The sequence below is a fragment of the Falco cherrug genome, chromosome 13 (genome assembly GCF_023634085.1).
Source record: "Falco cherrug isolate bFalChe1 chromosome 13, bFalChe1.pri, whole genome shotgun sequence".
NCBI classification, from domain to species: Eukaryota; Metazoa; Chordata; class Aves; order Falconiformes; family Falconidae; genus Falco; species Falco cherrug.
In genome coordinates, this window is record NC_073709.1 from 11,117,073 (window position 1) to 11,129,477 (window position 12,405).

At 41.4% G+C, this 12,405-nt stretch overlaps 1 protein-coding gene across 1 annotated transcript; it reads left to right on the forward strand.

Annotated features, from left to right (window-relative positions):
* Window positions 1–3,347: 3,347 nt before the first annotated feature.
* LOC102052284 (prokineticin receptor 2) lies at window positions 3,348–11,982 on the forward strand. Its single transcript, XM_005445591.3, has 3 exons — window positions 3,348–3,507; window positions 5,034–5,692; window positions 9,657–11,982. Exons 2-3 carry the CDS (start codon window positions 5,196–5,198, stop codon window positions 10,351–10,353), a joined length of 1,194 nt encoding a protein of 397 aa, XP_005445648.1. The 5' UTR covers window positions 3,348–3,507; window positions 5,034–5,195; the 3' UTR covers window positions 10,354–11,982.
* The last annotated feature ends 423 nt before the right edge of the window (window positions 11,983–12,405 follow it).

Sequence of the window (12,405 nt, forward strand, 5' to 3'; positions counted from 1 at the left end):
CTGTGACATCTGCCTGAATGCCAGTGTCCACAGAAACCTGTGCAGCTCTGAAAGAAAAAAGGCTTTTCTTTGCTTTTCCAACAGCACTGACCACCAAGTTTGCAGAGTGTTACTGTGGTTGCTGACAGCCTGCTCTTGCTGCTCCTTCAGATGCTTTGCCCCTCTTTCTAAGCCAAGAAATGATCACTCAGGAAGGAAGCAGAAAGAGGTGGTAAGAGGTGTGTAGCAGGATGACATAATCCATGAATAAAGGCAAACACCTCTCTGCTCTCTCCTTCCCAGGACTATTCCACAGCCCAAGTCACCATTGGAACAGCTGAGTATGGTGGGATTACTCCTGTGTGCACATTTTTGCCAAGCTCCATGCAAAAGTCACTTTTCTCTAGTACCACAAGGCCTCTTTTCATGTATTAGAAAAATACACCTAACTCTTTATGTAAGCAAGTCTAGTGCCCTCTTGAACATTAATGTCAGTTACACACTCTCAGATTTAGTAAAGCCCCTGAGCTGAATGTCTGGTTGGAACAGTGAGCAGAAATACACATGGCTGTAACCCATGAGTGCTGCTACCTTTTGTTTGTTTTTCCAGAAAATCACAGGATGTCTGATGCTTTTGTCACATTTCACCAACTGATTTGTATTAGCAACCTTTGTAAAACTCCAGCTATACTTTATGCAAAGCTTACGTAAATCCCCTGGGATTAATTACCTCCCTCAGAGTCCAATTTATTTAGCAATTAGGAAAAATTAGACAGTAGCTGGTGAGTTTGCTGTTTTGAAATGAAAGGCCAAAGTCCTTAGGTCTGTTCCCAAGCTAAATACTAGTTTTAGAAATTCATTATTTGAAAGTCTCTAAACAAGTACTTTACGTTGCAATCTTTTTTGCATCATTTAGCCTGCAAATAACTTCCCTCTTCAAACTGTGAGCATACTAATGAAAAAAACCCACAAAAACTAACAAAAAGGAAGTAAATTGTTTACATGATAGTTTTCAGTATCAGCTTCTCTTTCTCAGCCTGAATTAGTCAAACTGGTGGCACTGGTCTCAGGAAATGCATTGTGACACTGTTAAATGTTGTGACACCATCAGGGAACCACCAATAAATGCTGTAAAGGAGAAACCTGGTCCTATGCAGAAATCCAACATCAGAATCATGCGCTCTCTAGAAAATAACAGGGACTTTGAAATACAATGTAATAGAGTGTAATCATGTGACAAACGTATGTCATATATGTGCTGTGGGGATGGATTTCTCAGTGTCTGCAAGCCTCCCAGTGCCTGGTTCTAGGAAGAGGAGACCTGTAGGCTGCAAAGCTCCTGGACTGGGCAATCTGGGACCACAAAAATCCCAGTTGTGCACAGAAGGACAGCCATACCACAGCCCGGCTGCCCAAGGGAGCCGCTCTTTCATCACATTTACACCAGAAGTCACAAGAGACTACGGTTTTTGAAGGCAGCCTTTGGAACTTCTTATACAGTATCTGCAGCTGGGAAAATCTCCTGCATATACCCCATGGCTTTAGAACCCTTCCACTATTGCCCCAGCTCTTGTTATAGCAAGGCAGGTTACCAGAACAGTTATTTAGGCTCTAGACCCACCTTTTAACTTTCATTCTCCCCGTTTGGTTGTAAAGGTAGCTCTCAGCACCATTGGTTTCATTGTCTATTCAACAACTTCTATTCAAAAGCTTCTATTCAGCAACTACAAACCACTGCCTTGCACAGCACACGCAGATCACACCGTTTCACAGTATTTACTAGTATTCTCTGAGAAACAGTTTGACACATATAACAGAATTGCTTGGAGCATGGCAGGTGAACAAGTGCTGTTCGGAACCTACGTCCCAAGCATGAAATGCAGATCCAGAGGGGCTGTAGTTTGGTTATCAGGGATCCAGTGCCAACTTGCCTTGAATCAGCAGGGACAGACAGTTCTGCAGCAGCTGCAGTTTGGGCCTAAAGGATTATAAATATTTGGATATCATGTTGCTTGATTAACTCACTAGATAACTTAATGTGAGACAGCTGAGCAAAGTCTTAAAGAGATCATGCACATTCCTAATGTAAAGCTTGCAAAAGCTCCCTTTAGTGTACTAGCTTTTCTTAAGGGACATTTAAGGTTTATGTGGCTCATTTTAGGGATCTTTGAGATGTGGTTCTGATGTACACCATAAGTTAACTTTGTCTTTCCCTATACTTACTATATTTACATTTTTTGTGACGGAAATCAACAAATGGACTGTATCTGATTTCCTCGTTGTTCATTTAGTTGCACCATTTCAGGATATTAAAAATCCATTAATGGCTTTTCACCTATTACACTGACTGTTAAAAATAAAGCCAAGAAAAGTATTTGCCATGAAATTCTTAATGCTGTCTGCTGGATCCAGACAGTGGGGACTCTCTAGCTTTCTACAAGTTTTCAGTAGTGGCCTCTTTACCCCAGACGTATTTCACATTAACAGATTTCTTTCATTATCTCCTTTTTCCAGAGGTAAGTGCTCATAAGCTCATGAAAGCTGAGTCTTGTGAGTGTGCATTGTAGGGCACGTATTTAAAATTTTCTGCAAAACTTCTACACTCTTCATGACCTTCTACAGCCTCCTACGGTCTCATCCACATAATGTGTCTTAACTATGCATCTTGGAAAATGTCAGCTAATGTGAATAAGGCTGGAGGTGCAGAAGAGGACAGGGGATCTGCTGTGTGTTTCCTTCCTTCTGGAGAGCTGGGAAGCAGGAGAACTGCTCCCTGCAGTGCGAGTGCTTCAGAGCAATAAGGAAGCCGCATTAGCAAAGGACACAAAGTCCTTAAGGATTCACTACCGCTTTTCCACTCTGAGTAATTCCCTGAGAGGGCAAGGAAGGCTGTCATGGGTCCTCTGATTTATGGCTATTCAACGTTTGACCCTCTTTCTGCAGGAGCTGCCACAGCTGCAGTCCTAAACACAATAGCCGGGGAGAGATCTATGGAGAAAGGTTCCTGGGAAAGTAGTTCAACCTCCTTCCTCCCCCTTCTCTCCTCTGGGAGGTTTGTGTTTTGCTTCTGTGTCACATCAGGTGTAGGTAGCTGCTGCCCAGCACAGACAAAACTCAAAGAACAAGTGCAGACTTGGGTTTTTATACCTTCCATGCTCCGACTTGGTAACAAAGCCGCTCCGCCAGTTTGATGCATTCAGGGGGTTTAAAGCAGAAAAAAAGAGAAAAAGGCTGTGCTCTATTGTCTCCGTATTGCACTGCCTCTTTAAAATCAGAAATGCATGGACAGCTTCAAGGTGCCTCCCACTAAGAAAAGGCTTTAGATGCATGCACAGAGACAGCAGAGCCATCCTCCCCTGAGCAGCAGGGCAAACCTGCTTGGGAGAGAAATGATCATTCAGCAAAGCCCTCTGGCTGCTTTCAGTGAGCCTTTCTCTGCTCTGGTCACAGCAGCACATTTGCAGGGGAGAAACTTGGTGGCTATCCCCAGGGTGCCTGAGACCTCCAAGAAGATGAGAGCAACTGCAGGTACAGTTAGCTGATAGTGTTGTGTCAATTTGTAGATGGTTGTGTTGTCTGTATTTATTTTAAAGCTCTCTCTTGGTATTTTGCAGGGAAACCTGTCTGAAACAGATGCTGCACCTTGCTTTGACCAACATATAGATTTTGCATCCAAGTATTTATTTAGTACTTCTCTTAAATGAATGTTCACATTTCCAGGCAGCTGTGGGGATGCCTTGTAAGGCAGTCAATTGTTTGAACTGTTACTGAGTTTCAGGCTTTGGCTTTCTATTATTCTGTTGTTCTGCAACTCTCAGTTTGAAAAGCAATGTGGAGACAGAAGTTGTACAAGAGAGTTTCTCTCAGAAATGTATTAAGTGTTGGTACATCAGGGGCTGAGGGTGGCTCCAGGGAAAGAAGGATGCAATAGCTCCACTATGCAGATTGTCCTTTGTAGCCATGATGGGCGTTGTTCAATAGCATTTGACACCCGGAAGACCCACTGTCTCAAAGCAGAAAAAGTCATAACGCCCCGTAATTCCCTTCTGGGATGGGGTGGGACTGTCCCGACAGCTGGGATTCTGGTGTGAGGATTCCCAAATGTGGCATGGGAAGATCCAAGAAGTTAGCCCTCCCAGCATTTTGATACAAAGTAGAGGCAAAATTAGGGAGTAGATTAGATCTTTTTCTTTCCTCAGTGTGGAAAATAAATCAATTTTTAACATTTGGTACAACCGGCAGTACAAAGAGGGGAACCTGCTTCTCCTCATTCTCAAAAATGCATGGCGCTTTGCCTTGCCTAAGGAAGATTTTCCCTTTCACCTCAAGAGCTTGTTTGTTGAAGCATTCTCCTTGTGAATGGCAGATCTGCCTTCACCGCAAAGCCCTACAAGCTGGGTCACGGGGCAAAATCTTGCCTATGCAAATTGTCAGAGCTCCACTGGTTTAAGAGAAACAATAATAGATGAAGCTGGCTGAAGATTTCATCCCCCTACTCAGTTAATGGCTGCCAAAAGGAAAGTGCTGGCTTCACTGTTTTCTTGGGTCTTGGCAACTCTTGCTTAATTAAGAAATGTACTTAGAAGCCAGGACATCAGTTGTCTTTTCATTCTCACCTATCACATCGCTCTGACCGAGACACCTAGAATAAAGCAAAAACTTTGTCCAAAAGGCACATCAGGTACTTTTCAGCAAATTGAGGTGTCATCTCATTTTAGTTTTTTTACCTTGCATAAGCATGACAGCCTGTGGGCCTGAAGGCTGGCAAAGGTTTAAACTGGATTTTACACCCCTCCTAGACTGTCACTTCGCTGTGTGCTGAAAACAAAATTTCATCACTGGTAAATAAAACTGCTGGGTGTAACAACCAGTGTATTATGCAACTCAAGGGATTTTATGATAACAGAAGCATCCTTTCACAGTGCATTTCTTCCCACTGTGCACAGCCAGCTATAGAGCTGTGGGGCAGTAAGGTGGCTATTGCTTTCCCTCAAGCACATTATTTTTTCTGTTATTTCCTCTCCAGAAATATTCTCCTCTTTTTGTTCCCACAGAAGGAGATAAATGAGGCTGTTGCTCTATAATATTATGGGGACAAAGACAAGGTGACTCACCGCTCAGAAGGAAGCTTTAGATGAGGTCTCTCGCCTGCCACGCCTTGTAATTCTAACACGAAACCAAGGGCCAGCCAAGCCACGTGTCAAAACAAGACAGACATGACCATGGAGCAAGCTGAACATAAAACAAATGCTACTGTCAACCTCAACTTCGCAGCAATTTACAATCTCCACGATGGGGATTTAACTTTCTTGCGAAACTTCTCTTTCCCTTTCAATTTCAGTTACAGCGATTATGACCTGCCACTGGACAGTGAAGATGACGTGACCAAAACCCGCACCTTCTTTGCAGCCAAGATTGTGATTGGGGTGGCTCTGGTTGGCATCATGTTGGTTTGTGGCATCGGCAATTTCATCTTCATTGCTGCTCTCACCCGCTACAAGAAGCTGCGAAACCTCACCAACCTGCTGATTGCCAACCTGGCCATCTCAGACTTCATCGTGGCCATTGTGTGCTGCCCCTTTGAGATGGACTACTATGTGGTGCGGCAGCTGTCCTGGGAGCACGGCCACGTCCTCTGTGCCTCCGTCAACTACCTTCGGACCGTCTCCCTCTATGTTTCTACTAATGCTCTCCTGGCTATAGCTGTTGACAGGTAAGTAGGGTGCTATGACTACGCAAGTAGATGGCCAGAGCTTCTGAGGCTGGCTGTCCAGATCTCTAGGTTTTGAACATACTCAGCTGTTCTGCAGGATTTGCTGATGTCCAGGTAGGTACTACGCAGACCTGGGTATCTTGTTTCATAAAAAATTTAATCACGTGAGGTCACGACTTTACCCCAGAGAAAACTCAGTGGAAATGTCTTGATTGGATTTTTCAGGTGGAAAGTATGTTGATTTATTAGAACAATTTTTTTTCTCATAAAAAAAAAGTGTAGGAGAGGATTTATGAAATAAGGGAAAGAGGCGAAAGAGAGAGACAAATCAGAAACACCCAGACATGAGGGTGTTCATCAGCACTATATAACTGTGATCCAAACCATACATCTCTAAGGAACTTTCACTACTAGCCTACACAGCTTTTCTGAATCTAACCTTTTCTATAAACAGTGAAATACCCTTCAGCAACAGAAATAGTTGATTAATGATATAGAATTTGACAGGTGAGTTTCCAACAAGGAGGATATTTATTTCTGCCTCTAAGGTATTTTCCTCAGTTTTTATTTTGGTGTGAGAGTAAAAGATAAGACTTCTGCAAAGGAGAGTTCTTACTCTCTGTCATGCTGTACTGAGAAAACCCAACAATTATTAAATTAACCATTTGAGAGTACCGACATCGTAGCTGGATGCTCCAGTCCAGAAGTGGATGCTCAGCGAGCATGGCCAGCACTCTTCATTAAGATGCTCTCTTATACTTTCCTCTCTCTTTATATGCCTCTCTGAGGATGGCACAGCTGCAAGCCAGGAAAAAGCCACAGGTCATTTATGGCACCCATATTTATGACACTGTCCAGAAAATGATAAAATGCTACACCAACCCAGTTTAGCTGAGATTTTCCTACAGCCTTCATAATGGGGTAAGCAGAACATAATGATACCCACCTGTTATTCTACCTGCTTTATACTGCAGTCCTGAGATATTTCTATGGCTGCCTCTCACCCCAGGAATTTTAACAATATAGTTTAATTATATGCTTTCTTAAGACTCCTGGTCTCTTAGCCTTGTGCACCACAGACTCTGACGGACCTAGGCACTGAGGATCAGCTTCATGCTGACATAAGTCTGACACAACTAACTCACAAAAAGCCAGAGACCCGCAGAGTAAACTATAGAAAGACCATCACAAGAAATTGTCCTTTGTGTACAAACACCCCCTGCATATACACACTGTATGATTCCCACTCCCTCTTCCCCTTTTTTCCCAGTTTCTTCATGTGCCATTTTACGCTCCAGTCTAATGTTGCGTAGTTTTTGGTACCTGATCCAAAAGGCAGCTCAGGAGCAGTCAACCCTGCTGATGGTTGTATAGGTAACAGCTCCATGCACAGCTGCTTCAGCTGTGATTGATGTCAACAGAAGTCTGTGGAAAGACTCTGGGGAAGTTCAGAGATGGTGCCTGGTGTAGGGAAAGGGCAAACACCTCCTATGAAACAACTCCTTAACAAGTATCTAACAAATAACCTTTAAGCAGCAACTGAAGATTCAGGGTTAAGCATATAACACCATCATGTATGCATTACCATTTTCTATTACTTTTTCAACTTCTAAAAAACTTTCTTGGAAAGCTCTGCTAGTACGTCCCAGGTTGATGAAGTAACATGGGTCAGTGAGCTCTTATGCCTGCTAAGAAATCAGAAGATTCCTAGCATATTTCCTCAGGCGTTTTTAAAAACAATCCTGGAAACAATTAACCACTGAAGTTTGTTGTAAGAACACAGTGTTTTGGGTTCACTGAGTTTTGGCTGTTGGTTTGTGGGGTTTTTTTGTGAGCTTTTGATTTAGTACACAGAGAAAAATCTCATTCATTTAACAATCAACAATTCCATGTTGGTTATGTCATGTAGGTTGTTGACTTCTGTCTCTAAAAAAGAATAGGCTCCTAGCAACAGCTTCCCATGTTTAGTTCATTTAAAAGGGCTCACTTGTGTAGTAGGGTTCTCTTCCATCTTCCTTGATGTCCATTCACATGAAATTAGGGATTTCACACATTTAAGGCCACATCTACAGTAGAAAATAATGCAATGTGAAAGGAGAGGATCTGAAGAGCAAAAGTTCATGCTAAGGGCCCAATATTCATGCTGCAAATATTCCAGGGGCTTTAGCTTTAGTTGGGTCCCCTGGACTGAACGCCCACGAGCACTTGGTGTGTTCTATGTACACTTTTGGAGCGTACCTTCCAGGGCAGCTTCATCTGAACTCTGTTCGTGAGCTCCAGGACCACTCCGCAGTCACAGCCCAAGTGTGGTAAGCAATGACAATCAGGAAATCCAGCACAAAAACTCCCTCCTGACTCTCTTGTAGAGATTTACACCATGCAGCCAAATGTTTTGCTGAGCAGACAGGCATACTTACGAATGCATACACATACATTATCCCACAACCTTGTTTCCATAGGACCCAATCTAAAAATATTCATTTATCAGCTCCACAATGAGGCTGATATAATTCTGCTGTCCCTTGACATCCAGCCTGCACTGTTAAGAGCGATGAACAATTCATCTGCTTCCAAGATCTGGCTGATGAAATGTGCCGCTGATTTTCCATTTTATTTTAGAATTAATATATCCTGTGGATGCTATCTATGTATAGAATATATACAGATAGAAAAGCCTTTAAATGAATGAGAAATTCCATTTTTTTGTAACAATCCTTTGTGTCAAATATAATTGTACTGGCAACTCTGGAGAGTCTTTGATAAAAATCTCCTTTTAAGAGAAATATCATAATCTTTCTGGGACAGTGTACTCTAACGTAAGCTCTTCTTACATCTATAGCTTCTTAAAAAATCAACACCCCCAAATTCCAACCAAAAAAATACCCCAGAGTGAATGCCATTGTCCTAGCTCCTTTTTAACTGATTTGAGGGCAACTGATGAACCTTGCAAGTAATGTACTTCCATTTCTCCACACTTCTTTGTGAAACACTGCAGTACACCTTGCAGCTTTACAGTCATAAGGAGTGCAACACCTAACTCAGGTTTTATGGTTTGGCACGTTACTTAACACAGCATATTTAAGATTAATTAGCAATAGTCACCTCCAGCAGAAGACACAAAAATTTGCATGGACAGAAAATGGATACACAGCCCTTTGTTGGTGGCTTGAAAACATGCTCACCTGTAACCATTCATTAGCATCAGCTTCAACTTTTTGTATCCCATGGAAAAAATATGAAAATAATAAAAACATTGTTACATATATTTGACCTTCTTGGTAAAAATATGTGTATTTAAATAGTTCTATGCCCAGGGAAACCTTTTTCCTGCTTCTGCATGTTTGCCTTTTTACCCGCACCTGACTAGGCATATATTATTGCATGTTTCAAACTCCTGCTTGAACATGCACTATCCAGCAAAGAGTCCCCATGTACTATATCATGGTATGTCCTGAGTATGACATCACCTGTGTATTGTGCTAGGTCCTGCAAACATATTTGTCAGTAATAGGAATATTCCCTCTCTTTCTCCTCTTCCTATCTTTTCCATAACTCCCAGATATGTAATCCGTGTTAAAAAGGAAAGTTTGTGATAAAAAATTGCAGCTCTTTCTAATCTTGTGAACAGGTAGGAGTTTTAAGACTCAAGTCTTAAAACCATCCTCAGACACCCTAACATACACTGAGATTTTCAGATTGTCAGGTACCCACTGTCCTAACAAACCACTCAGCCACTGGCTCCAGAGTTTCTAGAACCAGGAACTGATTCTTAGACATAAGAACTTTGCTTTAGGCTGCCACATCTGAAAATTTTCTTAACTCTCCTCACAGGCAAATTTGTCAGGCTTTCTCCTTAAGAATGACAGCAGTTTCCTTCTGCCTAATTCTGTCCACTTCTGTTTTGAAGTGCGTTCTGACTAAGAGTGTTTTCAGACTTCATTTTAAATGAATTTATCTGTTCCAGGTACCTGGCCATTGTTCATCCACTGAAACCACGAATGAATTATCAAACAGCAACCTTCCTAATCGCCTTGGTCTGGATCATCTCCATACTTGTAGCTATCCCATCTGCCTACTTTACTACTGAAACAGTGTTATTCATAGTGAAGAACCAGGAAAAAATTTTCTGTGGTCAAATTTGGCCAGTTGACCAGCAGATGTACTACAGATCATATTTTCTCTTCATCTTTGGCATCGAATTTGTTGCCCCTGTTGTTACGATGGCCTTGTGTTATGCCAGGATCTCTCGGGAACTTTGGTTTAAAACTGTACCAGGATTTCAAACGGAACAGATCAGGAAGAGGCTTCGATGCAGAAGAAAAACTGTTATGGTACTGATGTGCATCCTGACTGCCTATGTTCTCTGCTGGTCACCTTTCTATGGGTTCACAATTGTCCGTGACTTTTTCCCCACCATCTTTGTGAAAGAGAAGCATTATCTTACTGCTTTTTACATAGTTGAATGTATTGCTATGAGCAACAGCATGATAAACACCATGTGTTTTGTAACTGTAAAAAACAACACCATGAAGTATTTCAAGAAGATCATGTTGCTCAGATGGAGATCAACATATAACGGAAGCAAATCTAGCACAGATTTAGACCTGAGAACAAGTGCAATGCCAGTCACAGAGGAGGTAGACTGCATAAAACTGAAATAAATTTTCTGAAGTTCTAATCTCACATATTTTGGAAAGGGGGTAAAGAGGAAATAATGCCTCCTCATAAGCTTCTCCCTTGTCTATAGGAATATCCACCACTGGGCAGAGTCCTTGAAAAGCAGCCTACTACATGTTTCCACCAAAACTCTTTTCACTGGACTGCTGTATAATCCCATAACTCAGACCGATGCTGTGCTTCAGGTCACAATATGTAAATATGGGATGTAGACCCTCATTTTGGAGTTGTTTAAAATTTAAGATGAACAAAAAAGTCTGTGAATGCATTAAAATATATTACAGTGATGGAAGAATTGATTGCTGATCCTAAAAATGATGATGCTTTGTTTCTTCTTAAAAGGAATTTCTTTGATATTATCATTTGTACCTTTAAGCTATTCCGTGTCCTTTTCCTTCTGCTCACAAGATGCAGGATGGCAAAAATGCCCATTTTCCTTCGTGTCACACTTCATCCTCTCAGTTTACTCCTCATGATGAAGCTCCTTGAAGTCTACAGACTACCAGCTTTCTATTGTACAATGTGCAGCATGCTCTTTTGAAAGAAAGACACATTCTCTACAAAGCTAAATACTGCTTCACAATCTAGTGAAAACCTCAAGTCTCTTCCTGTGACACCTTGTTTAAGAGTATTTTATCAACATTCCACTCTGTAGTTTTATGTAGAATGGTACTCTGTTTATTGTATTTGGAAATGTCACAGCTACATATTGAAGGGAGCTGGTCCCTTCTCTTATCTCCAGGCACCCTGTGGCCATATTCTGCTGCTTTGAGTCACGGAGCTCTTCACAGAATCAATCACTAAATCATAGAGGTGGGCAACATTTCCAGATTATCTAGTTCACCCCTCTGATCAAGCAGGGTCAACTAGAACATGTTGCCCAGGATAGTGTCTAGCTGGGCTTTGACTGACTCCAGGGATGGAGACTGCACAGGCTCACTGGACCACCTGTTCCAGTGTTCAACAGCGCTCACAGTAAAAAAAGTGTTTTCTTATGTTCAGACAGAATTCCATGTGTTTCAACCTGTTTTTCAGTGGGACCCAAGTAAAATTATAGCATGTTAGTGGGAAAAAATCCACTCTGCTGAACCAGGCCTAGACATCTTACCAAGTCTGTATACACCTTCAAAATAAAATACAAATAGGGCCAAATTAGCATAAGGATCTTGAGACAATCTGTCTTTCTGCAAGCAGTGGAGAGACAGACTCATGGCTGCAGCGAGCCAGTCACTGTTTGAGTTGAGTAGGTCGTTATCTGGTCAAATGTGAGGCAACAACTCAAGATGAATTCTGCATTGCCTCCAACAGTGCTGTTTTTACTGTTCTGATTTTGTGCAACTCCAGGACAGGTGTTTTCGTAACTGATACGCATGATAAAGCAGGTGATGTAGCAGTAATACCTACTCATTTAAACTACACATAAGATAACATGAACTTTTGTGTATTCTTTTGTGTATTGAAATAAAGTCTTTTCTATTGTGATGACAAATGCTTCTTTCTGTTTTAAAGTATGTAGTACCACCCAGTTTTGGAGTAAACAGCTTTTGTAAATAATGTCTATTTGTGAATTTAAAGTGAGCAGCAAATCCTGCTAATAAAACAGTAAATATGGAGTCAGTACCAGCATTGTGAATTATTTTTTATATTCTTCCCTTAACCATAATTTTCCTACACAAGTGACTAATGTGAATTATCCCATTTCTGCTACAGAAAAACTACCAAGCTGACCAATTAAATTTAATGGCAAAAGGATATTCAAATCCATTAAAGTGCTTAAATGCTCTCATCATTAGCTGCTCTTAAAAAATACACATTGGAGAGGATCTCATAATTTGCTCTGTTAGGCAAAACAATTACTGAAATCATTCTTCAAAATTATGTTTTTTAATAGGGATAAGTACTAAATCTATTTGTTTCCCAGCCTGCCAAAGAAGTTTAAAGGACTGGAGAGTTGCAGTATTTTATCAAGAGGCTTAATCCTGCAATTTCTCCTGAAATCTCACGGTTTCTTCTGAAACTATGCACCCATATTTATC